General features: G+C 39.5%; 1 protein-coding gene across 1 annotated transcript; it reads right to left on the bottom strand.

The window, feature by feature from the left end:
• Positions 1 to 748: 748 nt before the first annotated feature.
• LOC139731424 (trypsin-2-like) lies at positions 749 to 8,956 on the bottom strand. Its single transcript, XM_071642306.1, has 5 exons — positions 8,908 to 8,956; positions 6,724 to 6,910; positions 2,337 to 2,599; positions 1,816 to 1,961; positions 749 to 913 (listed from the first exon to the last, which is right to left on the bottom strand). The coding sequence occupies exons 1-5, from the start codon at positions 8,954 to 8,956 to the stop codon at positions 749 to 751; spliced, it is 810 nt and encodes a 269-aa protein (XP_071498407.1).
• Positions 8,957 to 19,089: the final 10,133 nt, after the last annotated feature.

Here is a 19,089-nt window from a genome sequence, read left to right as displayed (position 1 = left end):
ATTTCAGGGGATGCTCGCGTTACATATCCAGAGAGATTGTATTTAATTCTTATGGCTGTATATTTATATAAATAGGTTTGCACGACAATGCCAACATTTAAAAACAAAATCCTACTAGGTGTTATCAGTCTGTAGCAAGTGTTGAGACAGACAGCTTTTAAGATTCTTTTTATATACCTATATGTTATGACAATCAAGACATTGACAGCGCCACCATGATGAACAAGACAATCTTCACGTTACGGATATTAATACCTTGCTGGTAGAATTTACTACTTTTTTTCTTAGCTGTACTTCACTTTATATAATACTCAGAATTGTAAATCGCGTATCTAATGCTTTGTATGGAAATATATAATCACTCACTCACTCAATCAATCAACATATCTACAGACTTCTACGTATTGAATGTTCTCAGGACCCCAGGAGTATGATTTCCATGCAATCAGACATCACGTATACATGGACTCACTCAAGCATATTCATGCATTATGACACGACATAATACTCTTCAATAACCGTAAACACAAACAAGAGAAAATTTTACAATATTTCATTTTATTTCATTATATGAAACAATAAAGCTTCACTTTATACATTGCCCATTGATGAAACACCCCTCGCAAAATTGCTGCCAGAGGACACTCTAGAATTTGATTTGGTTTTTAACTTGATTTCATTAGATCACGGTACCTGTATTGATATATGTTTACTTGTTTCTGTGACCCTACACACATTCCACTGTCTTTTAGTTGTTGGACATGATACCGTTGATCCAGTTATTGTAGCGGGTAACCCTGGTGTAGACTCCTGGATTGAGGGCATCAGCGCAGCCGTATCCCCAGCTCACTACTCCAGTCAGTTCCCAAGCTCCTGCTTGGTTCCGGCACACAAAAGGTCCGCCACTGTCTCCCTGCACAGATTACGATAGCGACAAACTTTATTGTGTGCATCAACAATGCCAAAAGTGTCAAGAGGATTCAGTGGTATATCAAGACATACACATACCATACATACGTACATACATACATACATACATACATGCAGGACGGGCGATAGTGTCATTTTCTCTTGTTTTCTCCAACATGTCATTATGCACTGAGATTTACAGACTAGCGTTTATCCTTTTAAAAATAAATAGGCATTTCATGTAATCTCATCTTTACATACACGTTATTATTACTATAATGAAAGGGATTATTTCATCTATCTCGTCTTTCATCATATTCATTATATTCTTTCATTTTCCTGTACACCCTAAAACATTCCTATATAACAATAATTCTTCAAGAGAGTTATTCATGGTATAGTGTACGCACAACTCAGATATCATAACCTTGCCCTCAGAGTACCCAAAACGAACCAGTACTATTGTCTGGTATGATGTATGGGGACTGTGACGACCAACTTGCGAACAATGCTTACAAGTAGCTCATTCTTTTAATAGATATCAAAATAGCACTGCACGCATACACAATGTCAATCATTATTTGATCCTTTTCTTAGTTTCCCTCTCTTTCATCTCCCTCTTTCCTCTCCTTTTTTCCTCTATTATCTAAAACAAACTAACAATGTACCAACACTCCCGTGTTCCCTTATTTATTTCATGTAGCTTTCTATTTACTCCATCTACCTATTTTCTATCCATCTCTCCATTTATCTATCTATCGATTGTTCGAACGCTCGATCGATCTCTCTCTCCTATCTGTTTTTGTTTTTCCTTTCTATCTATACTCCTCTCTTATCATTCTATTCACCTATAGAGCTATTGCGTGTTCGGGATAAATGAAGGTTCATTCATATTTTGTGACGCACCTGACATGAGTCCTGGCCACCTTCGGGATATCCGGCACAGAACATGTTGTCGGTGATAGCGCCATTGTACCAATTCTGACGGTTGCACACCTCGGTGTCAATGATGGGCACATAGACCTCCTGGAGATCAGTGTCGTCAACGGCGGCTATAAAGACCACAGATCAAGCAAAACCTGTAAGAATGTACACTTATATGGCAGTTGAGGTTTTCCACCCTGCATGACTAATATATCATACGCATTTATTCGACATGCATTATACGTATATAAAATTGTATTTACTTTATAGTCTTAAATCTATATAATACAATATTCTTACACTTTCCTAACGTAGAGTTAGTCACAGCTGCCTCTGCGACAAAATGTCTCGCCCGGTCTTTGAATTGACTATTTTGTGTGCTATTTCCAGGCCAGGCTTGATGACATTTTTTACTTTTCTTTTGAGATGGAATGATTTAGCGCGGTGCGCTACCTACTATGCAGACTCCAGCATGGTCAGGCATCCCCACTGGCTATACTCACTCTCCTGGTCTCCCCAGCCTGTTACGACACATGTGGTGCCAGCCGGGTAGTCGTTGGTGGCCACGCAGGCGGGGCTAATGTAGTCAGTGAAAGTGATGGGCTGTTCAAGTTTCAACATAGCGATGTCGTTATCGAGGGTGCGGGAGTTGTAGTCCTCATGCACCCAGATACCACCAAGCTTCAGGTTTTGCTGGTTCTTGTCGACATCATCGCGGTCATGGGAACCAACGGTGATGGTGTAGTCTGAGAGACGCTTCCAACGACTACGGGGAATGGCGGGGAAAGAACATTGATATCACATTGAACACTCTTGTACCGATTGCTTAACGTCATATCGTTTGTTCACAAATTAAACTCCTCTGTGTAAGACGAAGGCCTTTTCTCTATTCCTATCTCAAAACCTCCCAATTGCTGTGGTGAAATATGCCCTATGTATGAGACTATCAATACGTAAGCGATAGCCCAGTGCAGATGTAAAATTCGAATGAAGTTACAGCTGCTGTGCCAATAAAAAAAAAAGACTCAATAGTTTTGCATGTCAGTTTTGCCGGTCTTCAGCGATTCCTTCTGAATACTGTTCCCTTTGTTGTACATGTATTTTGACATAGACGTTGAGGCCATGATACACTGCAAAAAGTCCGGTGTTAAATAGTGAACACCGAGCTGGTGATAAATTTTCGGTGCTCATTTATGGTGTTAAATTAACACCTCCGGGTGTCATTTCCAAATATAAAACTGTTTTTTTGAAGAGTTTCTTAGTAACTGCACTTCTTGTTGATTTTTAATTTAAACAAGACGATCAAGAATTTTACATTAAAATACTAGATTTTTGAAAAAATGTGAAAATAAATTTACACCACAGTAACACCAGCTGGTGTGGTCTCTTATTGAAGCCGGACAGGTGTTAAACCATATTAACACCAACAAATATCAAATCAACACCATGTGGTGTCATTTTTGAATTAACACCAGTACAGTGTCAAAATAACACCAGGTACAGTGTCAAATTAACACCACAAAGTGTCAGGTGAACACTTTTTAACACCATCACAGTGCATTTTCAACACCTGTGGGTGTGGTCCTTTATTGAAGTTTGATCGGTGTTAGATTTAACACCTGTGGTGTTAAATCTAAAGGGGGTTTCACACCGAGCTTTGCGTACAGTTGCGTAGAGTTGCGTAGCGTCTACGCCGAAATTGCCTGCGTACTCATGAAAAATAATCACGATGCTACGCGTAGGACTGGCGTAGTCCCGGCGTAGTCCAGGCGTAGAGTTACGTATGGTTGCGTAGGAAGCACGTATCCGCGTAGCGTATTTTGCGTATAACGGGCGTAGAGTTGCGTATATATACGTAGGCCGGGCGTACAGACCGCGTAGAGTTGCTTGCAGTTGCGTAGAGTTGCGTACCGCCGATTAATGTGTTTGATTTTGTTTGATAGATACTTTATTTTCTGCAAGTCAACATACATAAGTAAATTTAAAACACAGTCGTTTGACTTGCATTAACCACGATATGATAGGAAATTAATGATATAATATACAGTACGCATGTCTATGCTGCAGGGATTACAATAACAACTGTAATTAAGAAGCGATTTTTTAACAAATTAATGAAACTGCGGAGCTACTTCAGCACATTTAGCCTTCTGCTTTTTAGTTCACTCTTGCATGCTGTTCGAAAATATCATGGGGGGGGGGGGGGTTATATCCTTTGCTACTATCTTTAATTCCTCAGCATTTTGGACGCCCTACAGATTCGCATCGCAGAATGCGAACGTTTTCAAGAACGTAAAAAGAGAAGAAAACGAGCTGTTGCAACAATGAGAAGGAGAGTGTGGATCAAACCTTGGATCCGGCGTTGATCCATACATCGGCAATATGAACAACTGATGAAAGAACTGCATGCCGAAGATTTTTCTTCATTAAGATAATCAATTTTATGCGGATGGCGCCACAGGTATTCAATTAACTCCTGACACGAATACAAGATGCCAACTTCTGGAATCTTTGGAACCTGAAACCTGCCGTAACTTTAAGGTTTACAATACCTACAAGACCCTACAATATGGATTTCGATTTGCTTATAAACATGTTGTCATCAAGAAACCTGCAAAGACCTGAAATTTGTTTTATAACTTCAAAGGGTTCTTCTCGATTAAAAGGGATGGCTAGTAACTGATCAGTGGGAATCAGTGGAATGCTGGGGGGTGATTGTTCAAATCCTTGTGGGATTCATTTAAGAGAACATTATATCTGTTGTTGTGTGAAAATTATTTGCTTCGGAATGGTCTCATATTCAAGTAACGTGCACTTTGATATTTCCAGGTTAGCATGCCTGGACAGTAACGGGGCGATCGTTAACGGGCCGTTAACGATCGCCCCGTGTTCAACCAGAGCCCTTTCAAGACAGCCATTAAGCCATCAAGCTGAACCTCCCTTCAACAGACCCTCTGCCCCATGATGACCATGCAGCCATTTGACTACTTCCTTGTGGGAGATGATGCTCTTGCGCTGAGGACTTGGCTGATGAAGCCTCTGTCATTTTGTGGCATGACTCGCCAGCAGCGAGTCTACAAGTAAAGGCTTTCACGAACCAGACGGGTTGAAGAAAATGCGTTTGGGTCTACTAGTGCTGGCGAATTGTCTGCATTTTGATCACGAGAGGCATGTATAACGAGCAGGAGAATTCTTGTTCCTACCACACCTTTTGTTCTTCCTTTTCGGCATTTCACAATTATTACGCCTACAGAAGAAAAATATTTAAGTACAAGTCTCGAAGAGCACAGGTAAGTAGGCTATACAATCACCAGCAATTCAGAGTCCAATGGAATGAATGATATTAAGCAGTTTTCTAACATGGGTCAGGCATTTGAATGCCAAATCTGCACCTATGATAATAGGCTACGCAACTGTAAGCAACACTACGCAAATGTATGCCAGGCCTACGCAAGTCTACGAAAATGTACGCCAAGTCAACGCAAGTCTACGCAAATGTCTACGTAACAGTACGCAACACTACGCCATGTCATACGCGAGCACAAAAAGTGCTCTGGTGTGAAAGGGGTTCGGTGGCGTACTGTTGCGTATAGATGGCGCACAGTTGCGTAGTATTGCGTAGTGTTGCGTAGACTTGCGTAAAACCTGCGTATCAGAGCTCTACGCGGAGGGTACGCGAAAAAATTAAACATGTTTAATTTTTTGCGTACATCTTGCGTACCTATTTTGCGTCCCTCGGCGTCCTCTTACGTAGAGTTGCGTTCTAACTGCGTATAGTGGCGTAGTGTTGCGTAGTCACTACGCAACACTACGTAACACTACGTAACTCTACGTAAAGCTTGGTGTGAAACCCCCTTAACACCGCTGTTTTTACAGTGTACATGACAGTTTTTTATGCTTGCAGGGTCACTGTACGCTTTGATTCTTGGGGTGGACGTACCGTCGACTTACACGCTCCATGGTCTAATGAGGGAGGAAGTGGTTGCATGAGTTCATGTACGTACATATCGATGTAGTGAGTTAATTCATGTGTAAATAAAACCAAAACGACAAATTCAAAATAGAATTTGTGCCACAGCTGCGTGAACACTTCAGGAGTCAATTCACATGAACGCTCATTTTTCCCAGCCACTGAAACCCTCTTACAAGTAAGGCCCCAACGATCTCAAATGTTTCACAGCGTTCTCGCCGTGATTCTTTTTTCATCGCATTCTCTAGAGAAAATTAATTGAAATCATCCTTTAAAAGTCAGCCACGTTGAAGAGAAGACAGGGGCCACTTTGTGTGTGTGTGGGGGGGGGGGGGGGATGGGATCAACGGTTGATGGTACCTCTCTGCCCCCCCTTTCTTTTTGACGGGAAGATTCTCGGGCGGAAGTGATGATTTTGTTGTGGTTTCTTTTATGTATAGCCGTTTGTTTTTTGTTTGAGCTAAAAGTGGGTGGGGGAGGTTTCGCGGCCCCCTGCAAGAAACTTGCAGAGCATGTCATATATCTTTTAAAGACATTCGCATTTCAGCTGACATTATCTTTACAATGCTTGTTAACAGATCTCTGTCAACATCATAGGCCTGCCTTTAAGGGGGGGGGGGTGCATTTGAAAAAACAAACAAAAACAACCCGTGCATTTACTACATTGTTACATGTTCCTTAACATCTCTGTCAACATCACAGGCCTGCCTTTAAGGGGGGGGGGGGGGGGGGGTGAATTTGAAAAAAAAAAAACCCGTGCATTTAGTACATTGTTACATGTTCCTTAAAAAGTAGCAATCTATATCAACTCAGTTTTTATTTCCGTTTGTGTATTATCTACAACAAGGGGTGCATAAATCCCACCATGATACAATTATTACGGATATGTTTTTTTAAAAAAAAGGTGCTTTCATGCTCACTAGAAGCAGTGGGCGGCAGACACGATCCACTGGTCGTTGATGAGAGTGGCGCCGCACATGTGGTAACCACCGGATCCCACCAGGTAGTTCTTGATTATGCCAACTTGCCAGGGCCAACTGCCTTCGGTCGCATCGTTGCCGCCAACGATCATCGTATTTACAGGCTGGATCGCGGGGACGCCGCAATCTTTGGGAATGAAAAGAATCACACCATAATATATTCTAGACTGGGCTATTGATATATCTTCATGGTTTGTACCATGCATGGTTCCATGCATACCGTGACAACACCGGCATTTTGATACCATAATTTGTAGGGTAGGCACTGTGGAACGCTCTCTCTCTCTCCCCCCCCCCCCCTCTATTTCCTGGGGGGGGGGGGGGGGGAGGGGAGGATTCGGGAAGTGAACCCTAAGAATTTCTAAGTTTACATTCATTTTTCACGGGGGGGGGGGGGGGGGGGGCAGCCAGTGTGTTCGAATGATATGAAATACATGTATAGGCCAAATCTGTTGGTTTATACTGAGACTACCTGACTAGAAAGACAACGTAATAATATTATGTCGTTCATGAATGGTATTTTGAAACCGAAACCCTGCAAACGAAAAATTCAATTCTCCTGTTATGTCTGTGTTCATGATATCACTCATATACAAGATATGGCTTGATGGGACTTGTATATCAAAATGTGTCTGCCCATACAGTGCATCAATATTGCTCGCACACAATAAGAGGTACGATAATCATGATTGATCTTACTTTGTATCCCAGATCCATGGTTTGATTAAAATAATGATTGATGGGACAAATTGATCTCGTGGAGCAGTTTGCCTATAATGAAATGGAAAATCGATATTTAGGTGGAAGTCTGAATGACAACGTGAATTTTTTTTTTTTTCTGCGTTGGCCTCATGCGTCCTCTGTCAGTATATTTCCGGTACGCCTTGATGAAGCCATGGGCTCAAGTTTTTTTTAGGTCGGAGAATCCATTGTTCTTGGTGCATAATGATGGTATCATTTTCCGGATACGATTTCAATACCACTTTATATATGATACAAGGTGTGACCGTCGCGATTCCAGCACAGTTTTATTTCCAATGGCTTCTGGCGTCTGTTCAGTACGGAACAAGAATTTTAGACGGAACGAGGCTTGAAAAATGATCCTTAATTATTGTTTCTTGTTTCCGTACATTTTAGTTGTCAACCTGCATGCCGCCGTTGGACAGCAACGACAGCATAAATAATTATTTAATCATTACCATTCTGACTTCAGATAATCTTTTGAGCCAAGATATGTCAAGATATTATTTGATTGCAAACTTTTAGGTTTAGATTATACAGCCATGGATAAATCACATCCTTCCGAGCAGCTTACTAGCCTAAGAAGAAATACGTAAAACTTTTGTTCATGAGCATGTGTTTGATAGCAATAACCCAACGAAAAAAAAACAGAACAAAACAAAACAAAAAACTGATATTTTGCGATACTATGAATGTCTTGAATGGATGTTGGAAAATAAGAGTTAGATTGACAGAAGCAAACAAGAATGCTGACATATGAAAAATGTAAAGAAGCTCTTATAGAACATAAAGAAGGTCACGGTGAAAATGACGGTATCCAATGTGGAACAGGGCTACTGATATTCCGCTGAAATGTGTTTTCATGTCATGCTGCCATTATCTTTTTATCTATGAGTGCCCTTCTGAAAGCGGGTTATGATCCATCCATCCTTTGTAACACTTTCGGACAGGGTAAACAATCGAGTGTCCCTTGGATTTCGTATGTGTGAAATCTCTCGCACTTCAGCTTTATAGTTGAAACACTGATGAGATTAAAATATATTTGAGATAACACAATATATTTGAGAAAAATTGCCCTGCCAAATAAACCGCACCATACATGATAGTACATCCCAACTGCTCAACACTTATTCAATGGTTGGATTTGTTTGGCAAAACCCACTGGTTCTGGTGTGCCATTCATCAGCAAGTACAATCCCCTCCATAACCACCGCCCATATCAAAAACAAGAGTTTTCTTCCTTTCTTTCTTTCTTTCTAATTTTTTTTTTTTTTTTTTTTTTTTTTTTTTTTTTTTGGTAAAGCAGAATTATCGGTGCAATAAAATAAAGACAGGCAGTCTGGATTGTCCAACCACACCAAAGTATATAATTGTCTGTCTTACCCGCCGTGGCTGCTACGACGAAGGAGAGGAGAACAAGGGGTGCCAACATCTTGCAAAGTCGAGTCTTCTCGAAATTTAACAGCCTTGTTGAAAGGCAAGCCATTTATAAGGTCTGTCTTCATTCCATCAACCGGACTGTGGGAGCAAACTCCAGGCTAACATCTGTCTTTAAGAAGCAAGAGATAAATGTTACTTAATGATCATCCCATCGGTGTGGGAACAGTGTTGCAGTCAGCATCTGCATTGGAACAAGCTAGAGATAAAGATTTAATCTGCACGTCATCGCATCTGCTGGAATATAGGAGCAAAATCAGTATGATAGGGCCAGTCTTATTGATAACATCAACTCAAGTATCCAAAAGCAATTTCATGTTTTCACTTCCTGTAGAAAGAGCACATAATCCTCATGGAGTAATAAAATGAAAACTGATGAGATGAGAAACATGTATACTTTACGTGTTTCGAGAATTTTCATGCAGCATTGATAGAAACACAGCGTCATGACCGGACGCGTTTAATGAGTTCCTGACATCGTCAACTCACTACTTTGCATAATACTTTGCATGATAATTATTATAGCCTACCGTTACTGATCGATAACTTTTACATAAAATAACATGAAATTTTCACAACCTCCTTTTTGCATTTGATTTAAGTACAGTTTCCCTGGTTTTCATGTATAATTTCAATTTCAGTACGACCATCCTATACCAATGACATGCGACTTTTGCTCTTGCCACTAGACAAGGCTCGAATTTTCGCATTTTATAAAGACACAACTGGAAAACATAAACTGAGCTATTTGATCTTTGTTCCATGTAATCGTTAAGCTCAGTTCCGAAATATCGTCATAAAATATATGAGTCGAAAATTAATATTCAAGAAAGTGCTATCAACTTGCGCTATTTATGTGTGTAAATTTCATTTTATCATCGGACAACAGTCGGCAAAGACTCTGTAACATTGCTATATACATCAGATTCATCCCGGCCGGGTACTACGGCCTACGTACAGTGCCCTGCCGAGAAGCATGCTCAACGTATCCGGTTACTGGGGTAATAGGCCCTAATAGTTAATGTATGTGCTTGGAACACCGCCTGCAGAGTGGATATGGCGCAATATAAGTTGCACATTATTATTATTATTATTATTATTATTATTATTATTATTATTATTATTATTATTATTATTATCATTATTATTACATTTACTTTAAAAATCAAGAAAACAGCTGTAAAAGTTTCATCGTTCATATTCAGGCTAAATGAAAACGTTATGAACTTAAGAACAAGAGCAACAGTAACAGAGATTAACATCATCCATTTGGTCGCAGTACTAAAACCAAGATGGGAACAATATTCATGCATGGTAATAGCATCCTGGGACTCATCATTCCCGAAGCCAGAGCTGAAATGTATGTAAGAGATTATTGCAACAGCCGAAGCATCGAAAGCAACATTTACATAATGTTCTTACTTTCTTCTGTAAATTTATAGGGATGCTCATCAAAGTCGAGAAAATCGAGAAATTCTGCAAAGTTTCTGTCATTTTTTATGAAGTCTTCGTTCAAAATAAAAGGGGTTGCGAGGGAATCGACATTGCCCAACACGTGACTTTGCAACATGTACATTTCATTACCGCTGTAAACTGCCTCAAGTTCACTGTTCCAGCACCCAATTTTATCCTCTTTGACGGATCTTCAGCAGATTTACGCTTTTAGAGAGCATCAGACTGAGTGTGCGAGCAAACTTGAGAGCATCACCTGTGTGCAGGAATCTAGAGATTTAGATAAAAGATGTTAATGTATGTCTTCGATCAAGATTCTAGACATATATGCCGATGAGGACAATGAAAACACAAAATATCCATCTCACTGACCAAAGATATACGCCTAACCAACTGGGTACTTGAACACAGTGACTAAATTAGTACTATGCACAGCTCTATGATTTATTTTGCTTTAAAGGATGACTTAAGTCATCCTTTAAAGCAAATCTTAGAGCTGTGCAAAGTTTTCTCCCTTTTGGGGTCCTGTAATGTCCCATAGAATCAATGTAGAAAATTGACACCCCCCGGCCCCCCCCCCCCCCGGAAACTTATTACCCAGTATATACGCCCACGTACGCACTCATATAAAACCGTAAACCACATGAAGGGCGCCTATTTTCAGCCGCTACAATCAGTGAGATGGTGTCTGTCATGACGTTTGCAATGACGCAAGTACCATTTCCTAAGCGCCTTACAGTAATCTGTAAGACAAATGATACATATTACTGCTACGTCTGTCTAAAGGATTATACTGAGAGATGGCTGAAATACGTCCTCTCCAACATTAATTATCAGATTATCGAAACCAACTGCACTGTTAGAAAAGGCCCTCCGAAAACCATAGCTCCAGCGATGAACTATGATAGAGGAGTTAATTTCAAACACGTCGCAGTATTCATAGAACACGATCGCGTGCACGCACTCCTCATGCACTTCCTGAGAAGCATGCAGGCTATCCAGGCTGTGACCCAACGGCACACAACTGCTACATCTGAACGTTCAGTTTCTAATTCAGGCGCCACACTGTCCCGAAATTAAACAAAGATGGACATATACTATGATAAAGGAAATGTTCAAATTCGGCTCTGATCGTACTGTATTAACATCGGATTATTCGCGACGGCATCTCAAGCATCATAGTTGATGAGACCACTGCATGGTGGGGTTTCTCAAGCTCCAGCAGCAACTTTGCGAGGGGTATATAGGGAAATGTTCGTCGTGCATGTTCGTTTAGACATTGTGTTTCCTTCGTGTGTTCTTCAGCGGTAGACTTCTTAACAGATTCACATCTTCATGTGACCTGCTCCGGCTGTTGATCGGCTTTTGACCATGTCCGGGGCCAACTTCGCACCAATTTTCAGTTTTGCACGAATAAGTTGGCCCCGAGTTAAGCCAATCAACAGCCGAAGCAAATACGATGCCTACAAGGTCACATGATGACACTCGAAGGCACACGATGGCATATGAAGTACGTACAAGAAGATGTGAATTTTTATGGAGCAGTTTAACCGAAGGACGGAGGACACACAAAGCCCACAATATGGGTCAATCCCTTACGGAACAAACACAGGTTCACATAGTGTGGTTTATGTGAAAATGTCCGAATTTCTTATCATTTTGTGAAATTCGGTTATTTTCACACAAGCACTCTGTGAGAACCTCACCTCGTCGCAACGATGACCTATAACGAAGGGCAAAATGGATGTATGAATTCAGCACGAAAATTGATCTTCGCAAGGTTTCGAGCATTTTTTTTTTTTTTTTTTTTTGGGGGGGGGGGGGGGGGGGGGGGGGCACGTCAAAGATTTTGTCACCGCTCACGAAGATGCTGCCAGAGCCTGAGAAACTCCATTGCCGGGACAGGTCATACGATGGTTTAAGATGACGTCACGAACGGCCCGATTTCTATACGATGAGAGCCGAATCTAAACATATCTTTTATAGTGTGTCCATCTTTGCTAAAGTTCGGGAGAGTATGACGACTGCGTTATCATGGTTATTAGGTACCCATCTGGGGACCCATGCTGATATAGACAAGAATTTTCAGAATTGTAAACGAGTCTCGTACAAGCTAGTTCAAGGCTCATATGCCTGAATGTTACTTGTTGTGAGTAATCCATTTGGACCCCGATATGTCGCTTGCCAGTTGTTCTGTGGTTCGATCTAACCCTTCTTCTGTCCCCTAATCGCATGTAAATGTTCTCTGCCTTACTGCCTAATTACACCCTGTGTGGCTTATGTGTATACCTGCCCAGTCCCCAAACCTGTCGCCTATTCCAAAACTACCATGATCTTTACTCTATACTATAAGATATTCCTCAGTTATTTATTATAAGCCTACCATTGTTATACCCCAATCACCACGATGCATCATGTGATGTGCGATTTGCTTGGAAAAGGCTGTACCCCTACCCCTACCATCCCCCCTCACACACACACACACACACACTCACCCGATACACTCACATGCCTAGGGCAAATACACATCTGGATTTTTCATCGAAAAATGAGAAAAAAAAATCCTCACTAAAACCAGTGATATATTGCCTATAGAGATTTCCCATGGGCCGATCATAATGACGATGATGCAAAATGTATGTTCATTGGTACACTCTACACTTGAACCTTCGAATCTCCGAAATTTGGCCTTTATGCTGTTCTCTCTACCGATGATTTTTGAACAAGTAATCATTTTCATTTTTTTAACCTCGCAAATGGCTGACACTCGTCAAGCTCATAATAATAACACGCCCTATCTACTACTACTACTACATGTACTACTACTAATAATGATAATGATAATAATAACAATATAATGAAAATGATTAGAATTATCATTATTATATCAATAATAACGATAATAAAAACGGTATTGCACACACGAGTATACACTAAACGGCAAAAGGATAAAAACGATTCAATTCTGTGCATCACAATACGCATTCCGTTTAATTACAAATCAGGATCATGTACAATGCCAATGGTTTTGATCAACCACCTGATAGGACACGAGGACAGACATCATTTGGAATTCTTTCAAATACCAGTGGTGTGAGAAATGATCAACTTGGTTCAGGAACTACACGATTAGATGTTTTAAAAGTGAAAACAAAAAGACGTATACATGTAAAGTAAAGCAATGAAAGCAGGAAACACAAATAGGCCTATGTATTGTTGAGCCAGTGCCCTGTGTACATGTAGAATTCTCCCTGCGTCTACGTTGCTATTCCAGTGCACTCCCGTTACAACGAACGCGGTTACAACGAAGTAAAACTTCAGGTCACAAAGTTATCATTACAGTCCATGGTGCAAAATTCGGTTGCGACGGACACGGTTATAGCGTAATTTTCGTTAGAACTAAGTCGTTTCTTAGCACTGTTCACAAAGGGAAACAAAAGAAATGTGCTTCGTTATGACGAAATGCGGATCGCTTACGAAATTATACAGCAGAGCAAAAATTAACAGCGCGTCTCTGCATGCGCGAACGCTTCACAATTCAGTCTACATAAAAATCGCTCTGCATTCGCTCCCCGTGTCACACACTGTTTTCGAGGAGAACTTCCGTAATTATATCTTAATCCAAAATGAAATAAAGGTTCGTTATTCCGAAAGTTCGTTATTACGAAGTAAACAGATTCCGTAAGATCATACCTAATATTTGTTAGTTCTAAAATGAAATAGGGTATAATGTTATCACGAACATTTTCTCTCTTTTTTTTTTCGTGGCGTTATTCCGCAAGGTTCATTATTTCAAAGGTTCTGCAATCCCAAAATGAAATGAAATTTGTTATAACGAGCGTTCTTCATCCGAAAATGATATCGGAATCTTCAATATTCCGAATGTTCGCTAATCGGAAAGTGGAAAAAAAAGTGAGGAAACTAACAAACCTTCGCAATCACAAAACTGATATCGTTTTCGTATACCCGGTAAACGAACCCTGGAATTACTACCCTTTTTCATTTTCGGAATAACGAACCTTAATCCATTTTCGGATTAATGAACATTCGGATTAATGAACTTTATATCACTTTCGGAATTACGAACTTTCGGACTAATGAACTTTATATCACTTTCGGAATTACGAACTTTCGGAATGAAACACTTTCGGAAGAACAAACCTTAGGGATAACGAACCTTCGAAATAACGAACCTTTGAATGTAACTTTTTATACAATGTGTTTTCAAACTAAGCATGAAAGTAGGAACAACTTTATGCTGTCTCTTAAAGGGGATGGCTAGTAACCGATCAGTGGGAATCAGTGGGAATGCTGAGGAATGATTGTTCCAATCCTTGTGGGATTCATTTAGGAGTACATTATATATCTACTGTTGTGTGAAAATTATTTGCTTCAGAATGGTCTCATATTCAAGTAATGTGCAGATTAATGCCCCGTCACTGACCAAGGACGCTTACCTGGAAACATTAAACTGCACATTACTTGAATATGAGACCATTCTGAGGCAAATAATTTTCACACAGGAATTTATAATGTACTCTTAAATGAACCCCACAAGGATTGGAACAATCATCCTCCAGCATTCCCACTGATTCCCACTGATCAATTACTAGCCATCCCCTTTAAATGTAAAATTTGAACGAAATTAATGAGATAGCATAGCATTCAACATTGCTTTTCAGCGAATGATGAGTATCCAATAAACAACATACCATATACAAATTGCTTATGCATTCTGATAATATTGTACTGTATTTGTTCGGTTATAACGAAATCTCGATTCAACGAAAGAAACCTGGTGGTAACGAAGACTTCGTTATATCGAGAGTGCACTGTAACAGCATGCAATCCTGCACACAGCACTGACACATCCTTGTCTCGCAGTCCCGTAATTCACATAGGCTTCATGACAACGTGACGGCGGTTTCTTGAAAGCACACAGAACATCATAATTTATTTTTATTAGGTGATTTTTATGCCTCCGCCACGAAGTGGTGCCGGAGGCATTATGTTTTCGGGTTGTCCGTCCGTCCGTCCGTCCTTCCGTCCGTCCGTCCGTCTTTCCGTCCGTCCGTAATGAATTTTGTGGACAAGGTAACTATCAAAAGCTGTTGAGGTATCCTAATGAAACTTGGCATGTATGTGTATTAGGGGGTGAAGTTGTGCCTATCAACTTTTGGGTGCACGTGCTCAAGGTCAAAGGTCAAAAGGTCAAGGTCAAATACATAAAATTGCACTATTTCCACCATATCTATGCAATGCCTGAAGATATTTTCTTGAAACTTAGTGTATACATGTATTATCCAATTTAGATTCTCTGGTGAAAGTTTGGGTCATGAGGTCAAAGGTCAAAGGTCAAAAGGTCGAGTAAAAGTATTAAAACTTCTTTTTTTTCTCTGTAAATTGGAAAATTGTTCAAGGTATCTTCATGGAACATAGTATATATACATGTACTGACTGGCAGTGATTATCTAGAGAATGTAGGGTTCATGGGGTCAAAGGTCAGGGGTGAAAGGTCAAGTGCAACACTTCAAAATTTTACTATTTCCCTCATGTTCATGCAATGCCAGCAGGATTAGTATTTTTTTTTTTACACTTGGTGTATGCATGTGTAACCTAATAGAAATTCTCTTGAGAGTTTTTTTTCTTTTTCTTTTTTTAATTGCCTCAAAGGTCAAAAGGTCAAAGATCAAGTGAAAGTGCTGAACTAACTTTTTCCTCCATATCTCGGAAGTGGCTCAATTTATCGTGAAACTTACTGCATATCTATGCATGTTCTACCTGAAAGTGATTATCTTATGAATTTTAGGGTCTAAGGCCAGATGAACATGGTAACAATTTACTATTCAGTACAGAAATTGCACTTTTTCTCCATACCGGTACCATGAAAATTACTCAATGCATAAATGTATGAATGGGTCAAAGTCAAGTTAAAGTCCTTAAATCCCCAAATACATGCTCTCCTATTCATCCAATTAAACCAAGTTCAGGGAATGTGAACATTCAACACATTTCTGACAAACTTGTCATTTCAATATTTTGCCAGTTTTGTGAAAATGTAATCACACATTGTCCACATGTACTATCTAGACCTATTAGGAGAATCATACATTATGGCGGAGGCATACTAGTCGCCATAGCGACATTTCTAGTTTTTTCCGGCTATGTTTTTCCTTTGCCTCTTGAGAAGGGTGTCTACATTAAAGAGTCAGATAAACACCATGTCGGTAAGGTTCACACTTCAAGTAATTAACAATAAGTATAGTCATATAAAAAGAAAAGAAAAGAAGCGTTCGCGGGTCCCTGTCATGTTGCATAACCAGTGTCAGCTCAAGCGATCAAGTTTTTGGAAACGGTATACGTTTAGCAAAGCAGACCTTCTGTCCGAGATTAACTAATAATTTCGAGGATAAAAAACAAATAAGCTTACAAATAACCAAAAAAAAAAAAAAAATGGCGTAGCACTGGCAAACTCAGAACACTTCATTAGCAATACATGCCTAAGATATTACTAGGCCATGCCTGCTCATATCAGTGGAATTCATTAAAAAGTGCAAATCACAGAAAAGCCACAAGTTCATTGTATACGTCAATAATAGTAAAGCCAACAGAAGTGCTACACAGCAAGAATAAAATACTCACAAACAGAAAAAAAAAAAAAAAAAACCACACACCTCGGAGTCCGTAAAAAGCTGATATTCTATATTGATTCGAAAGTCGAGAACGGAACAATAATCATATGCTTGTTGCGAGATTCTCACATGAGTACAAAGAAACTTTCCGGAAAAAGGTCTGTGTTTTACAGAAATTTTCCTAACCGTTAAGTACAGCGTTCGTAATAACAAAATGTATATGAAAACAAAATGAACATTTGGACTAGCGAAACAAGTTTGTTATGTCACATCGTCTCACTTAAAGTTTCCACTTTATATCAAGTGTAAAACCAGTTCATGCACAGCATTTGGTAGGATATGAATTTGTCAGTTTTATCTGCAAAGGTTAAGCATGGCATTAATAGTTCAACAAAACTCTGGAATACATCCAAATACAACATTATTCCATGACAGGATATGCGTGAAATGTAAAACTTATTCAAGATTTACAGACATGTCAATAACCAGTCTAAGAGCTGGCAATAGAGCCCTGTTTCAGCGCATTGTGCAATTATTCAGCTGCCAAAAGTACATGGATTTGATTGTCAATGAAAACTCATCGAGTATACATGGGTAATCTACTCATAATTAGGCTTATACGTGTGTCCTCCCCTTTGCAGGAAATAGGCTGCCCCCTATTGTTGGCAGGAAGACATCATGTATGAAGCTTTTCTAGAACATGCATCAACATTTGATCAAACAAGTGTATGTTTATTCTGTGTTTTCGATTACATCAAACTTGGAAAAGGGCTTGAATTCACAATATGACTGCTCATGAACGGATGTGCAAGTGCCAGACTGCTCTTCTCAATACATAAAAATGCTACAAACATGTGGCAATAGTTTAATCAACAATGTACAATGTATGAAACCTCGTTATTTAACTTTTGGATCATTAGCGTATGTTTCAGCAGCAAATGACATACTCTGGAATATGGATTTCTAGAAAGTTGAAATGACGATTATTGAAATTAACTTGGTTTAGAGCTCCGGGAAAACTAGCCTTGGACTCCTATTCACGTAAGCTGAGGAAATTGTTTGGCCATTAGAACAGCTGTTATTTTTAAGATTGACAATAAAATCTGTCACTGCAATCAAAAACACATGTAAAAAATGCACTTGTGGACTAGACAATATAAATAAATTGCACAAAGGTGTTACATCATAAATACACAAGCAAAGGCAAGCTACAAATGCACTTCAATGCTGTTAGTTAACCACAATACTTTGTACAAGCATTAATAAATAAAAACAACAAACTTTCCAATTACAAATGCAGTATGTATTTTGAAGTCAAAAGACATTCACATTTAAGTGCATAAATATAATTTGCATAATAGCCACAATAACTCTTTTCAAAAAACAAAAACAAAACAAAACTCTAGTTTCCCTAAACAGTCAAGGACGATTTGTTATACATTTGTTAATACAGCACACACATTGTATAACAATCATTCATCATACAACTTGATTACAGAATTTCTGCTTTGCTTTCGGCAGGTTAAAAACCATGTGTACTGTGCAGACAAATACCACATAAAAAAAAGAAGAATGTTAAAAAGATGGTGCAGAAATCACTGAGTAGAATTTGGTGGCGATGACTGAAGTAAACAACCTCCATGGAGGGAAAAAAAATCAGCTTATTGACTTGCAGTTATAGAAATCTGCATGTAAATCCACATGTGCTTCTTTTTTTTAGCTGAATTGTTAACATGAAAAATGTTAACCTAGTATTTTTTCTTTGATTATTCACATGTGGTTGATTCCTTCCTGTTGCATTTAAACAAGATGTTAGTGATTAGATAACATTTACACTAGTTACATTCAGACGACGAAGCTTAACCTCGGGGTTAAGCTCCTGCCCCTTTGAGCTCGTTGATTTTTGTGTCCACACGGTGCTTAACTATGAGTGGGATCCCCGCGGCTCGTGGTTAGAGCGCTAACCATAAGCTATCTTGTGGCTCTTAACATCGAGCTAACCTCGAGGTTAGCTAACTACGAGCGCGTCTACACGGTCCCTAAA

The sequence above is a fragment of the Diadema antillarum genome, unplaced genomic scaffold (assembly GCF_040938485.1).
Source record: "Diadema antillarum isolate AM-2024a unplaced genomic scaffold, OU_Dant_1.0 seq00000371_RagTag, whole genome shotgun sequence".
NCBI classification, from domain to species: domain Eukaryota; kingdom Metazoa; phylum Echinodermata; class Echinoidea; order Diadematoida; family Diadematidae; genus Diadema; species Diadema antillarum.
This window is presented reverse-complemented; position numbering and strand designations above follow the sequence as displayed.